General features: G+C 40.4%; 1 protein-coding gene across 4 annotated transcripts in view; it reads right to left on the bottom strand.

Annotated features, from left to right (window-relative positions):
• Nucleotides 1–15985, bottom strand: part of AGXT2 (alanine--glyoxylate aminotransferase 2) — a 66982-nt gene that overhangs the window by 26841 nt on the left and 24156 nt on the right. For 3 of the 4 annotated variants that reach the window (XM_075932577.2, XM_075932580.2, XM_075932579.2), the window contains 8 exons: nucleotides 14581–14674; nucleotides 11559–11659; nucleotides 9252–9344; nucleotides 7425–7557; nucleotides 6618–6706; nucleotides 4565–4714; nucleotides 4165–4263; nucleotides 1036–1319 (listed from right to left, as the gene is read on the bottom strand). In XM_075932577.2, the coding sequence (XP_075788692.2) occupies nucleotides 1212–1319; nucleotides 4165–4263; nucleotides 4565–4714; nucleotides 6618–6706; nucleotides 7425–7557; nucleotides 9252–9344; nucleotides 11559–11659; nucleotides 14581–14674 (867 nt within the window). In that variant the 3' untranslated portion in view covers nucleotides 1036–1211. Of the gene's footprint in view, nucleotides 1–1035; nucleotides 1320–4164; nucleotides 4264–4564; nucleotides 4715–6617; nucleotides 6707–7424; nucleotides 7558–9251; nucleotides 9345–11558; nucleotides 11660–14580; nucleotides 14675–15985 lie in introns of those variants that run through there. The other variant, XM_075932578.2, reaches the window with a different exon arrangement.

Below are 15985 nucleotides of genomic sequence, written 5' to 3'. Positions count from 1 at the left end.
TTTTGCTGTTTATTTTATAGATCTCATCTATTATGATGTAGGATGGCGTTTGTGTTTGACCATCTGTCCATAGCTTTCTGAGTTTGTTGTTACAGTGGTTTACTAAGACTTAAGAGCTGTGGTTCTGTATGGAATAATATAGAAACTTATGTAGGGTGTGATGCAATGTAAGGCCCCCACAACTGTATAAAACTGTTTGTAAGGTAAGGGCTAATTTATCTCTAAACTTTACCATTTTGGCTGTGTAAGTGTGATTACATCTTTGATTGGACCAAATACTTAAAAACAGTTAGTTGAAATTAACTCAATTGTAAACTGATTAATAGGAGGACGGTTTTAATCCCATCTTAACCTTTTTTCCCCCCTGCTCAGTGTAATCTAATGTGAGATCTCTGCTGATGACATATGGGGCACATAGCAGCATCTAGAGATGGAGCACTGCTCTGAGTCAAAGGAGAGAAGATCACTGAGGCTGAGCAAGAGACTGGCTCAGAACCTAGTGATATCCTTATTTTAATATGGTTTTTCTCTAAACTGCTAAACACAATCCATCTGCATGTTACAAGCTACCTGTACAACTTTTCTTCATTGAAGAGCTTCCAGCCTCTAGAAATTTGACTCCTCCTCACTTCCTAGTAATGTGTGTCAAGAACAAATCTACAATCAAGCAGCAAAAGCAATTACAACTTTTAAGATCACTAGCTACTAAGCAAATGTTACTGTAGCAAGATTACCCAGAATAATTCTTATGTCACTGCAGAAACTACATCCCAGAATTCCAGCTCATAACAGTTCTTCCTTTCTTTGCCTGACAGTTTTGCTATTCCAGATCTGTTGTAAAGCAGTATCCCTTAGCATGCCTTCTCATGTATGCTAGCCTGAGCACATCAGCCAGACTCACTTGCTGGTGTGACATGTTTTCAGACTAGTTAGCATTAATTAAAAAGTGTTTGTCTTAACTGGTATTTTCGTTATACAAGATATGTACCTTTACTACGCATGCAAGAAATCAGTCTCGTTGTAAACTGAGTGATCTCACATTACTTAAGCATAATTTATTATTTAATTTAAAATATTCAAAGCAGCTAAATTAGATCAATCTTATCTTCATGCTATACATTTCTTGCCAGTTGTACTTATAGCAATATTTCAGAGTTGGGAGGGTGAATGTTACCAACCAAACATCTTGTCTAAGGAGAAACATTAAGAGTCTATATTGCAGTTTCTTGCAGATGTCTCATTAATGCAGCATGAAATACTTTCACTGCAAAGTCTGCATCTTGCTTTGTAATGCACATTGGAGGTTTAAGTCTAAATGTCTGTAGAAAGAAAGGTAGAAAGTTTTAAATTGGAGTGGGAGGAAGACACTGGGATTGATGTAATTACATATCCATTAATCTCTGCATTTTTAAAGGTTAGTAACCATGGAAAAAATAAGGACAAACTGTAGTTGCAACAGCGGAAATATGATGTTAGGTATGTGGCTGATCATTCCTCCACTGTCCTTAAAAAACCTCCATCTATATTTTAGAGCGTGTGTCAGTCTGTCTGTTCAAGATCTCCTCCTAAACTATAAGAACTAGGACCACCAACGTATGGGCTGCGTCTAGACTGGCATGGTTTTGTGCAAAATCTTGCTGCCTGTCTACAGTGGCCATGAGGATTTGCACAAGAACACTGACTTTCATGTACAAAATCAGTGGTTCTGACGCTCAGGGATAAGCCTTGCGCAAGAGGGCCAGTGTAGACAGCAACGTTAATTTCTTGTGCTAGAAAGCCCGCTGGCTCAAATGGCCATCGGAGCTTTCTTGCGCAAAAAAGCATCTACACTGGCACAGATGCTTTTGCGCAAATACTTTTAATGGAAAAACTTTTCCGTTAAGTATTTGCACAAAATCATGCCAGCTCTGGTGATAGGTTAAGAGAAAGCTGCATAACTTAAACCAAGAGCAGGATTGGGTTCCTCCTAAAAAATGTGAAAGGGAGGGGTAGAGGAGGAGGAATTCAATACTAAGAGTAGCCCTTGGAGGCAGCTATAGCACCTAGAGTAAGAAGGGGAGTCACTGGACATCAGAGGCAGCCCCCTGGAGCCTCATTTTCCCTAAAGAACAGCCTGTGGGGGGGAAGGGCAGCTGCCAGGGCCTAGCTTCCCCTGCAGTCTGTGGGGGAGCTGCTGGATGAGGGAGCAGCCCGTAGAGCTTCAGCAGGCTGTGGTAGGGAGAGGCCCCTGCAGGCCAGAGGCAGCCCCTAGCCTTGCCACCCACAGACAGCCTGCAGGCCCAGTGGAAAGGGGGGGGAAGCGATGGAATGTGCCCACTGGCGTAGCACCACCTTTGCTGCCATAGGTAACCCAGCTAAGACCCCTCCCAGCCCCTTGCTTTGAGTCCTATACCACCTCCCTGAAGTCTCACTCCAGCCTTCATTTTAAAAGAAAATACAGTAATTGAAATAAAGCCTATATATATTTCATTTATTTTTCACAAGAAAACCTAAAGACTTTACTAACACTACTGTAACTGGGTAGAGGAATTAAGTGAAGGGAGAGAGCTATAGCTAATCATCCAAAGCTATATTGCAGGATTCAAGTATGGAAAAAAAAATCAATTAAAACGAAGCAGAACCAGCCCAGTAAGGTGTGATTAAATAGTGCACTTCAGCCCCATGCTTGTTTCATCAACAAATAATTATATTCTACAGTATCTTAGAATGGAATTGAATTTAGTTTTAACATGTTCCCTTAATTAGTTCAGGCTTCCAGCTCTTTGAATACAACAGAACTTGGTCATTCCTATGTAAACCCTGCTGGTGCCTATCACCTGTTACAGCTGTGGTTGAGATTTGATTTAGAACATCATTTGCTTTTATGCTACTCAAATAGTAACGTATACATCCCAGGGCAAACAGTCTAAAAATCTGATGAGGCATGCATATTAATGACAGATTTAGGAAAGTTCAACCCTTGCAGTTTCTATTGCTGTCTATAAATGCTGCAGATGGTCTGTCCTCAAACAGGCTGAACTATTACTAGAAGGGATGTAAGCGATTAGTCAAGTAGTCAACTACCTGATAAGCATTGGCTTATCAGGTATCAGTCACTACTTGACTAGTCACTTCCCCCTCCCCTTTGCTGCCTGTCAGAGGCAGTGGGAAGAGCAGAAGCTGGTGCTGGGGGGAGCCTGGCGGCTCTTACTACATTTAAAAAAAGCAGAGGCGCAGCACCTGGGACTCAGCTGTCCAGGCTTGTGCCCAGTCCCACAGTGCTATAGCTCTGCCTTTTCAATGTAGTAAAAGCCTAGTGGCTCTTACTACATTTAATAAGCGGAGTCACAGCAAACTCCCTTAACTAATTGAGTAGCTGATAGAAATTCCATCAACTACTCATCTTATCAATTGCTATTTAACATCCCTAATTACTAGATGATCATTAGTAGGTGCAAATCTGTTTGGATCACTTGATTGTGCATTGTAGGAATTAATCTGAGGTGTAGTATGTGCATCATCAAATATCCTTTATCTTCTGAAGCTGGCTGATCTGAGGGAGCTGGATTAAGTCCTGGCTCTGAACACTGTCAGCAGTAGGCTAGTAACCGTACTATTACCCTGAAGGACAAAAATGCCAGCAGTCCTTAGAGAACTTATTTCAAGTGAAATGGAATAAGTTAACATATAGCAATTTACTGGGTACAATGGAAGGTGTGGATTCACAAGAGATGTTCTGGCTTATTCCCAGATGGGTAGAATTTCATCAGCTCTGAGTATGCCAGGCTGACAAAATTTAATGCACTTTTCTCTTTTCATATGGTTCTGACCATCAGCCCATGACAAAACTGAACAATGTGACAGATCTGATAGGACTAGGCATTTCTGGTTTTGGTAGCATCTAAATATTAAAAAGATAGGGTTGATGGGTGTATCATAGACTACTATTAAGGATCACATTCCTTTCTGAAGAGCAGGAATTTAAAGAGTAAATAATTTACTGAAATAATTGAGAGGATTAAAACAAAAGCATCTTGATCTGCAATATTCATTAAACAAGAAGACTTGTTTACTAACTTCCAAACTTTTTTATAGTTCTCTAAAAATTAACTTCAATTCAATTTGAAAAGTCAAATCAGCTGCAATTAAGTCAGGACAAAAGATACATAAATGAGTTTACTGTACCTGATTATACAGTCCACCCCTGCCAATCAATAATCCCATGTCTTTGCAGTTTTCCCAGATCTGACTCATCTCTTCAACTGGAAGAGGTTGACGACTGTCCTGTGGAATAGAGAAAGCAAGAGGCCTTTTGTCTAGATGTCAAACTATATTACGGGGAAAGCAACAAGTGTTCTATTGCTACCACCCATTTTTGGATAAAGTTAATGATCATCTTGCCTTTTAGGATGGGACTATTCAGAGTTCCAGATGTATTAAGCACTTTGAATATTCAAATTATTAGTGCAGAGTTCTGACTTGCTATTTTTCAGATAAATAGCTACATGCTCTCAGTTGGCATATAGTCATTTCACACAAGAGTTTTAATACTGGGTAAATAGAAGGGCATGTGCAATTTACCAACCTTATTCTTCACCATTTCTATCCCAATCATAAGGCCTTTGCCACGGACATCTCCAATGATCTCAAATTCATCTCTCAATTTAGCAAACTCCAATAGCATATAAGTCCCCACTTCTTCACTGTTCTTTTGAAGACCATCTTCTGCAATAGCCTGGTTTATGTACAAAGACCAAAGTTGTTGGAAATAATGAATTATAGAAAGTGGCTAATGAAAACACCTGTAACTAGCCTGCAAGCTCATTACCCCCCAGCAGAGATTTACAACTTCGTATTAGTAAGTCTGCCTTAAATTTTACTTTAATAAGAAAGGCCACAAAAAATCTAAACTATGTGTGTCAAATTAATCAATAGCTTATGTCATATACTTTTTCATTATTTACTCATCAGTTAATTGATCCTCAAGGTACTAATGTGTAAGCTTTACACAAACATATAAAACTGACCATGTTAAGCAGCATAAAAAAATCTTTGTCCGATTCAGTTCAGCTCTAAAAAGTGTCATAAAGTGCCATAAAAGCAATGTGACATACCTATAATTTGGCAGTGTATATTTATTACTCCTTGTAAAGCTTTCTGGTGAACATCTGAGTACATTATTATGCTGTATTTAGCAAAGCATTCATTTTAAAACTCAGTAATTATTGATTTATTTCTACCAGCCCCTGGCACAGAGTCAGGATATTACAGCATTTAATCAATGACATATTAACTTACCTCTACTCTGAATTGCAAAAATGAAGATTTTGCAATTTGAGGGTCTAAAACTCGCACAATGTCTTAATTTAATCCTACTCAGATTTGAGGATCGTGGCTAAAACATAACTTGGATTAGAGCCACCTTGGTAGCAGTTATTTTAAACAAAAAATGAGGTGTTGGAGCTCCTACACTTTAATTCTATGCTGAATGCAACAGAAGATAGATAGGCTGTTGGTCCTCTGAAGTGCTATTCTATTTGAACAAGCCTCCAGTAAATTTGGATGTAACAAGGGAGCCAGATGGTCAGAACCCTGCAATATAATATCATTACATAGAAATGAGGTTTAAGGAAGGGTGTGTACATATGACCAAGTGAATGTTTGTCTCACATCAATACGACCTATACCCTTGCCCTGCTTTTCAAGGTGTTGTATGAGGATTTAATTTCACTATTCTTTTTTGAAAGTGGAAGCTTGGTGTTTAAAATATGCTTTAAGTATGTACCTCAGAGTATATGCTTTTGCTAGGTTAGATGATTTCTATAAAGGAAAAGTGATGAACTCCATGGCTACGTCTACACTGGCATGATTTTCCGAAAATGCTTTTAACAGAAAAGTTTTCTGTTAAAAGCATTTCTGCAAAAGCACATCTAGATTGGCAGGATGCTTTTCCGCAAAAGCACTTTTTGCAGAAAAGCGTCCTTGGCCAATCGAGACGCAGTTTTCGGCAAAAAAGCCCCGATTGCCATTTTCGCGATCGGGGCTTTTTTGTGGAAAACTCTACTGTGCTGTCTACACTGGCTTTCGGAAAAAGACTTTTGCCCGAACGGGAGCAGCATAGTATTTCCGCAAGAACACTGATAATCTTACATGAGATCGTCAGTGTTCTTGCGGAAATTCAAGTGGCCAGTGTAGACAGCTGGCAAGTTTTTCCGCAAAGTCAGACGATTTTGCGGAAAAACTTGCCAGTCTAGACACAGCCCATGGGACTGAACTGCTTAATTATGACACCTACTAAAGTAAACTCCGTGTACTTCTATTGACAAACAGGATACTGAGCACATAAGCAAGGAAAGAAAAAGATGAAGCTATTAATCACAGTCTATTAACCATAGCGTTATTTAATCCTCTTATTCCTGCTACAAGGCGAAATCAGTTATAGAAATGGGAGAGAGGCAATTAATTTGTTCTTATATGTGTATATCTCCAATGAATTAATAAAAATAGGTATTTCTCATTTTCTGTATATAGTAGAAGTTCCATCATTTGGAAGGGAAGTAGCACAAAGCTGCCTCTGCCAAAACACTTAGCAAGCAATAGTGTAGTAAGATACTATGAACATATCACTTTTTTCTTACATCAAGAACTGCAGATCCAACTACACAGGCCATAGGGTTTCCTCCAAATGTGTTAAAATGAAGATTTTGAGCGAAGGAATTTGCAATCTCTAAAAGAAAAAGCATACTCATTGGTTTTCTTCCTCACAATTACCTGATGACTGGTGATAAGTTCTATCAGTTTCAACTTCATGTTTAATAATATAACATTGTGCTCCAATTTAATTGTAGGCAAAAGAAGAAAAGGATATTGTTTCGGGTAACCAATTTGAAATCATTAGGGCAAAGTTTCAGAAGATACATGGTCTGTAGCAGATGCTAAAAGGAAAGGGGATGGGGTTTTAATAGATGAACAATTATATTTCTAACAGAGCTAGAGAACGGTCTAGTTAGTACACCTATGATAAAACTTATTCTTTCCTTGAGCGATTAAATCCACTGAATTGTTCATATTAACTACTCACAATTCTGGAGTTGTCCAGAATGCTTCTCTAGTACTAATGGTATGTCTCATGGGCAGGGCAATGAATTTAGAATTTCTGTGTTCTGTCAGTTCTGCCAATGACTCACTGGGCTAGGTGTCAATCTCAGTTACACCAGTATAACCATTGCTTTCAATGGATTTATTTTAGATTTGAACTGGTTTAATGGGGAGCAAAATCTGAATTGGATTAAAAAAATTCAATGCCTTGTTTTTTTGTACCATGAGGACAATATTTACTATTTCATAAGCGCGGTCTTCTGGCTGGATAAAAGGCTAGAGGGAAGCTAAGTTATTCTATAATCTATTCATTAGTCACCTCAGTGTTATGCTTTAGAATAACATACCTGATGTGGTTATGACAGCTGCCATTGGAAAGCCATTACCAATTCCTTTTGCCAAGGTAACAATATCAGGGACTACATCATGTGTTTGAAATCCCCAGAAATGGCTGCCAGTCCGTCCAAACCCTGTCTGGACCTTTCAAAAAATCCAAAATAGTTTAAGTTGTTTCTTAGTTTCATAAGTGGTATTTTATCTATGCCTTTCTGTTACCAATTTGCACTTACAGCTGTAAGATCTTAATGTCAACTTCATTCTAGCAGGTTTCTCATTCAATTGGCTTCACACAGTTTTTCTTTCCTATACTAAATACTGACTGTAGGAAAAGACAGGTTCCACTGATAGTTTTGTTGACAGCTTTTCTTTTTAATAGACACTGTACACTTCATACAAATGAAAAGTGGTATTGCATCCATCCTATCTCCTCTGTAATTATACAATTTAAATCTCTCAGTAAACAGCAATATTCAGAATAGCACCTACAAGTCCTAGTTGCTGAAGTACCTAACAAAGCTTGCTTATGAGTCATCATACTGCTGGCACCACAGGTGTTTGGTGAATTTCAGTACTGAGCAGCTACAAAAAGTACAATACTACGGGCATGTCTACACTAGTGAAAAGATCAACCCTCCAGAGGTTTGATTTAGCAGGGCTAATGTAGACCTGTAAATGGAATGCTGAGGGCAGCCACCACTGGTGTCTGGTACTCCTCGTTCTGCAAGGAGTAAAGGAAACTTAACGGGAGCGTGTACTCCCCTCAGCCTCCTGCTGTGTGGATGCCATCACAGCATGGCTTAAGGTAAGCTGACTCTAGCTAAGCATTTTGCATAACTGGAGTTGCTTAACTTAAATCAACCTGCCTGGTCTAGTATAGACAAGGCCTAAGAGTGTTTTTATGATGACAGTTAACACCCTTTCTCCTAGTTAACATGGCGAGAAGGACTGAGAAGTTATGAATGGGAGTTGTAGCTGTGTAGCACTTTTCAGAATTTCTAGTTTCAAGCTATAATAATTCTAACACCTCTAGCACAGTATACTTTAGTCACTCAACCTGTGTTTCCATGAGTTAGTTATCAGTCAGACTGTCTTAACCAAGCAAATCAGATTAAATTGGATTAAAATATGTAACTGCAAAAGAGTTGTAGCAGGCTACCCTCTAGATCTCATCCAGCTACAGTGACACTTGCCTTGTCTACACTACGGTTTTACAACGTTATCTTGTAAAAACTGTTTTCCTAATCAGTCACTCTGGATCAGGCTTTAAATATGTAATGGTAAGTTTTTAAGAATCATATTTTATGCCGCCATAAACAAGTCAATGGTACTCTACCCAATCAGTGAAATGGTGCTCTGCTGAGCCGGTCTTAGGGGCGGGAGAGCGTGGCAGTTGCCTGGGGCCACCGTTTTCAAAGGGCCGCTGACAGAAGCCCGCTCGGGACACATGGCAACTGAAGGGGCTGTGACCCGTATTTTGGCCCAGCTCCCGCCCCTTTTTTTTGCTTGACAACTTTTCCCTGGTGGTTGCCTGGGGCTTCCAATTGGTTAGGACCAGCCCTGGTGCCCTGTAACAGAAACTGTCAACTGAGAACTATCATTATTAATGTAATGCACAGGAACGTGAAGAATTAATAACTTCTGCTATTAACTTTGTCTAGCAAAGGCTCTTGTGCTGGAATTCCATTCTTTGGTCCTCTCTTAGGCTGTGAAACTGGAAAGGCTAAACTATTTTGAGGGTCTGTATTTTACATTCATTCCAATTGCTGGCTTTTTCAGTGGCCTGGCAGAAATAGCCCCTTCCTCCCCGCAAAAAAACTGGGTTTCTGGATACTCACTTCATCTGCGACACAGACGCCTCCTCTCTCACGCACTAGCCGAAAAGCTTCCTTTAGAAATCTTTTAGGATACTGAACAGCTCCATTAACACCCTGTCAAAAATGTGCAAATATGTATTGTCTTTGGCACAAACTCTACACCACAAACACTGGCAGTCCTCAGGTGATCAGCCAGTGAGAACTTTAATTCACTACATAACTAAATCACCAAAGTTCCTTGTGTCATAGATCTTTTCAGATGCATTGCCCAACAGGCAGAATTAGAGACAGTGGCTGTCTTTGAAATTTGAATTCTCAGTTTGTATCAATATTACATGGGCTATAAAAATAAAACAATGCGAAGTTAGGAGACAGTGAAAAGTAAAAAAAAAAAAAAATCATGACTCCAGCCTTCTCTTTCTAATGCAAATGCATCTGTTGGCTGCAAGTGGGTTCTAGGTGGGTCACAGTCTCAGTGTGAAGAGGAGACTGGGAGGAGAAATGAGCCCATCCATTACTCACTGCACAGCAGCAGATCCTGTCTTGTGAAGCTGGGCCTAGTTCTCTTCAGCAGGACTTGAGACCTAGCAGAAGGGCCAAACCTGAGTGGAACTACAACTCTATCTGCCAGGTTGAACAGTAGAGAACTAAGCCCAGCCCTGCAGGTCCCATCTCGTGTCTCTTCCCAAGTGTGGGTCACACAAAGTGGCAACAAAACATTTTAAAAAAGGTCCAGCACAACTTGTTTACTTATCCAACAGCAAATATGCGTCAGAGAATTATATTCTGTATGGCGCTGATAATATCTGGACTATTGTAACACTTGTATGCACATTACAGCCAGAATGGGATAAACTGGAGAGAGTTCACAGAACAGCAGCAAATGTGAACGGAGAGCTGGAGAAAGTGATTTGGAATAGATTTAAAGAAACATATACACGTAAGCTAAAATGTCAAAGGTTGGAGGGATAACATAATAGCCAGAGTTTTGCAGCTTCTATATGCTCCCAAACAAGAGAGAAATTAGGTGTAATGTGATGAAACTAAGCAAGGATAAATTTAGTACAAATATCAGGATAAAATTTCCTTCAGTGAAATTGTTATACTGTGGAGAATATTCCCAATGGAACAGATAAGAAACATTAGACTGGCTAGAACAACTGAAAACATACTGTAAGGCATGATTTTGGTTTTGGAGCAAGATGGAATTGATGGCCTAAAAGGCATTTCACCTGCTTAATTTAGACCAATATGTTCAATAATGGACTATGAGGTTCATGACAGCAGAATGCCTAGAGCCTATAGGAGCTAATGATACTGAACTACAGCAGCATTGCCAATAGAGAAATCCCTTTGCTCCAACAATGCAATCATGAAGGACAGAAATGAGGAGAGTCAGAAATTACAAAAGAAAGCAGAGGGGATAAGAGCTTCATATTGCATTTTACCTACTTTATCTAGCAAATCCACAGAAATCCAAGTAATTCCTAAAATTAATTCCTTGTGTTACAACAATTAGGCATTTTAAAATATGATTTACTGTAGGACTGGATATCAATCCTGGGGTGATTTTAGTGTCACTTTAAAATACTTTTAATAACTAGGAATAGAGTATTAGCAACTAAGTTTAAGATTGTATCATTTATTAGCATTTCAACATAATAGCATAAAAATAAGATCTTGAAGAAGAAGAATAAGAGCTATGTACACTTTTCAGACTATCAATTGATAGTAGATATGCCTTTGCTGAACACAAACCATACAGGCAACAGTGGTTAAAATGACCTATTTTGCTAGTGCCTGCCATACTTTATTAAATATGTGTATATTTGCTAAATATTGAGCAAATTATTTTTAAAAGCAATCTATGAAAAAGACAGTAGGCTTGTAAGAATAAATTTGATTTACCAGTTTTGTTTTGTAGGAATATTATGGGTGTCAAGTCGCCCACTAATTTGTTATTGAATAGAAAGGCTATGGAAAATATATTAATCCTGCTCTCAGTTATCAAGGGAAAAAAACAACACAAAATAAAAAAACTACACAAAAGTGAAATCATGGCTTCACTGAAGTCAGAAGCAAAACTTCTTTTTGACTTCACTTGGGTTAGAATTTCTCCCAGGATGCATCATTGGCAGTTAAGATTTAAGTAATGTTCCAGCCCTTTCTTTTGGATGATCAAAGTGGTTCAAAGATGACTAAAAGTACAGTTTTTAGAAGGAAGTTACATTTAAGCCTTATCAACCTTGCAAAAGACTTGTTCATGTTTTAGCTCTTTGTGGTTTAATGTACTATTACGATTAGAATGAGACATGGCAAGTCACCTACTTGAATTGGCTCCGCGATAAACCCGGCTATTGCCTTTGGCACACAAGTACTCAGAGTGTCATTGAACTGTTCAATGTACCGGTCATTTGCTTCACAACAACCTGTGTTGAGGAAATATTGATAAAAATAATGTACTGAAAATAAACACAAAGTTAGACTGATAATGTGAAACTACAGTGTTTTAACATATACGAAGAGCATCTTTTTAGTGTTTGAACATATGTAATAAAAACCTGTAATGTTCTCAGATTAGAGTTAACAAAGGAAATTAATCATTTTGCTTCCCTGTGTGTTATCTGAGGCAGCCAGCCAGTCTTTTTTCTTAATTTTCCTGATTTACAGAAGTTGAAAAACAGCCACTGTCTGATGATAATGACATATCTTGCCCCATCTACAACCCCCTCCAGCCACTATGCTTTTTAAAATAATTAAAATTCCAAAGAGTCAGTGCACCAAAAGAAAGTGGCAGAATGAGTCTTGCCCCTTCCTTCAGACCAGTGCTATCTATTCAAGGATGGGTGGGGAAAGGGGAGAATCAGTGATTATGGAGAACTGAACATCAGCCCAAGGAATGAATAAGCGGTTTGCCTGGATAAAAAAAAACCCCTAACTGGTTTTAAGACTCAGCTTGACGAGATCATGGGGAGAAGGTATGATGAGATTGCCTACAGTGGCATGTTCAAATATCTCCAATGGCTGGTAATGGGACACTAGTTTGGGAAGGGCTCTGAGTTACTACAGAGGATTCTTTCCCAGGGCTGTGTCTAGACTGGCCAGTTTTTCCGCAAAATCAGCTGCTTTTGCAGAAAAACTTGCCAGCTGTCTACACTGGCCGCTTTAATTTCCTCAAAAACACTGATGATCTTATGTAAGATTGTCAGTGTTTTTGCAGAAATACTATGCTGCTCCCGTTCGGGCAAAAGCCCTCTTGCGCAAATCATTTGTGCTAGAGGGCCAGTGTAGACAGCACAGTATTGTTTTGCGCAAAAAAGCCCCAAAGGCTAAAATGGCAATCGGGGCTTTTTTGCGCAAAAGCGCGTCTAGATTGGCTTTTCCGCAAAAAGTGCTTTTCCATTAAAAGCATTTCTGGAAAATCATGCCAGTCTAGACGTAGCCCAGGTGTCTGGCTAGTGGGTCTTGTCTAAGGATGTAAGAATTTAACCAGTTAACCAATAAGCTGGTGCTTATCCATTCTGGTTAGTGGTTAAACTTCAGTGGGCTTCCAACGCTGGGAGCCAATCGCACTGGGAGCCATGGTGCTGGCATCCCGTGGGGCTGACGCCACCAGCAGCCCATGAAGCCAGCAGCCCACAAAGCTGGCAGTCCATAGGAGCCGGAGACTGGTGAGGCCAGCAACCTGTGAAGCCAGCAGCCCATAGGGGCTGGAGGCGAAGCGCCTGCAGGGCCACAGCCCAGCAGAGCTCATTTAAACATGTAACTAATTTAAATTTGAATCGGTTACATATTTTTAGGGTTTTTCACATTTCTAGTCTCGCTCACATGCTCAAGGGCTCACCCCATTTTGGGTCGGGAAAGAATATTCTCCCCCACCCCTGTCTTTCTTGTTTTCCTCTACAGCAGGAGCCTCAGTTCACTAGTTTTTTGAATTAGAGTAAATGGTTTATCCTTTGTAACCTGAAGTCTTTAAATCATGATTTGAAGACTTCAGTAGCTCAGTTAGAGGTTATCAGTCTACTACAGGAGTAGATGGCCTGCAACATGAAGTTCTGTAGCCTGCAATGAACTTTACTAGATGATCACAATGTTCCCCTCCTGGCCATAAAGCCTATGATAGGATAAATATAAAACAAAGTACATCTTGGTCCAGCATGATTACTAATGAAAAGACAGGTGAGAACATTATGGAAAATTTGACTATATGTGACACGGTATCACTATGCACTATAATAGAACACAAATCAGATGTCTAACCAGTTGCAAACTAGTGAGATTCATCCCTTTATTCACCATCCGGGACAAAAAAGATGGCAAGAGATTGCTTTGTTGCGTAGTTGGGGAAAAGTGAGTAAATGTTTATTGCAGCTAGGAGAAAACATATATTTTCTAATTATCATTTGTAGAAGAACAGAGAAGCTTTCCAATGGCCTCGACACAGTGTGGTATCCATAATGCCTTGTTCCAGGCAAGATTTTTGCCACACAATTTTGCCCTCAATAGCAACCCATTTTAGAGTTTCAGGTTTACATGTTGCATTGATCATATGTCCCTTCAATATGAAAGCTACCAAAAAACTTTACCCAGGAAAGCAGAAAACACAATTGTCAGTATCCCTAAGCTCCTGGCAACTCTTAGAATATTTCAAAGCAGCAGGCTGCTGATTATGAGAACAGAACTTGACTTGATTGTTAGGATTTTCAAAGGATTCCACAGGTGTGAGATGTCCAGCTCCCACATATTTCCCAATTTCCTTAAGTCCCTTTGAAAAAAAAATCATAGCCTCGCAGCCCTATTGATGAAGACTCAGTACATGGCAATATTCATAATAGCATGCATGTATTTGTCCTTGTTACTAAACATCTAAGCTATGTCTACAGTGGCGAGTTCTTGCGCAAGAACTCTTTTGTGGAAGAGTTCTTTTGTAAAAAAATCTTCCACAAGAGCGTGTCCACACAGCCATGTGCTTTTGTGCAAGACCATCCATGGCAGCATGGACGCTCTCTTACGCAAGAAAGCTCCGATGGCCATTTTAACCAGAGGGGTTTCTTGCGCAAGAAATTCATGTTGCCTGTCTACACTGCCCTCTTGTGGAAGAGCCCTAGCATAAGAGGGCTTATTCCTCGTGGGGAGAGGAATAACTCTTCTGGAAGAAGCCCTGTTTTACAACACTAGACTGTACATTCACTTGCGCAAGAATGCGCGTGCAGTGTAGACAGCAGGTAAGTTTTTGCACAAGAACGACTGTTCTTGAGCAAGAAGCTGCCAGTGTAGACATAGCCCTAGAGCCTTCTCCAGTCCCTTCTCTTTTGCACCTACCAGCAGACATTTTTTGACACCAACTAACCTTGAGAACAACTGCATTTCCGAATAGTTTGCACTGGAGAATCTCGGCAATGGCTTCCTCCCCACAGACCACGGAAAACATCTGGTAACATGGTCTGCAAAGCACAGTGAACAGCTATAATTTCATCAGTGCGAGGCATGCAAGTACTGATCAACAGAAAAATGTTTACACGGATATTCTGAAGGTTGTTAAACACTTTATTCCAATATTCCTTTTATTATAATTACAGTAAACTTCTGATAATCCGGCACCTTTAGGACCCAGGGGGTGCCGGATTATCAGATTTGCCGGACTATCAGAAGGGGGGGCTATGAGGGGCCTGGGCTGGGGGGGGATGCCATCCCAGATCCCTCATAGCCCCCCCTTCCGATAGTCCGGCTCTGCCCCAGGCGTCCCTGATTCAGCCGCTGCTGGTCAGTTTCAGCAGCGGCTGAATCGGGGACGCCTGCAGCAGAGCAGCTGGAGTGCTGCCGGGTTGGTCCGGTAGCGCCGACCCTTGGTGCGGCAAGACCAACCCGGCAGCACCCCAGCTGCTCTTGGGGATGCCTGGGGCAGAGCAGCTGGGGTGCTGCTGGGTTGGTCCCGCAGCGCCACTCCTTGGTGCTATTGAACCAACCCGGCAGCACCCAAGCTGCTCTGCCCCAGGCGTCCTGATTCAGCCACTGCTGATACTGATCAGCGGCTGACTCCAGGAAGCCCGAGGCAGAGTACTTCTGGGTTCCTGATGGTGCCGGACCATCAGATGCCGGACCATCAGAGTTTTACTGTATTATTATTTGGTTAAATAGAGCTTGTGATCAAGAGAGTTTCTAAATCTGATCACATCTACCAGGAAACCTGATTCAGTTGATCCCTCCAAAAACAACTTGTGAAAACATTTATCCTCCCCGCAGATTTGAGGCTTCACGCAGGCAGTAGGGTAGAAAGCTAGAAATGAAAGTTTCTGAAGTTAAAAAAACCCCTCTGTCCTCCAGTGATTATTTTTGAGGGGTATTCACTCACAGCTCACCCCATTTTTTTAGTTATATTAGTTAATTGTTAGCCAAGACTCATTAGTTTTGTCTAAAATGACTAGTATAATTCCAAGAATGCCTAGAAAAAGGGCAATAAAGTTGGCTGGAAGGAACCCTAAGAAGTCATCTAGTCTAGTCCCAAGTGTTGAGGCAGGACTAAATATAACAACCATTCCAGATAGCTTTTTGTCTCATCTATTCTTGAAAATGACCAGGGATAGGATTTCCACAATCTCACTTGGAAGCCTATTCCATTATTTAACTGTCTTTATAGTCTGAAGCTTTTCTTAATATCTAACCTAAATCTCCCTGGTGCACATTAAACTGATTACCTTTTGTCCAGACGTATAGACCAACTGATAACTGTCCTTTTCTATAAACAGCCCTTAACA

This window comes from Pelodiscus sinensis, chromosome 6 (genome assembly GCF_052426305.1).
Source record: "Pelodiscus sinensis isolate ZL-2025 chromosome 6, ASM5242630v1, whole genome shotgun sequence".
Classification (NCBI taxonomy): Eukaryota; Metazoa; Chordata; order Testudines; family Trionychidae; genus Pelodiscus; species Pelodiscus sinensis.
The sequence above is the reverse complement of the archived record's forward strand: the minus strand, read 5'-3'. Positions and strand labels throughout refer to the sequence as shown.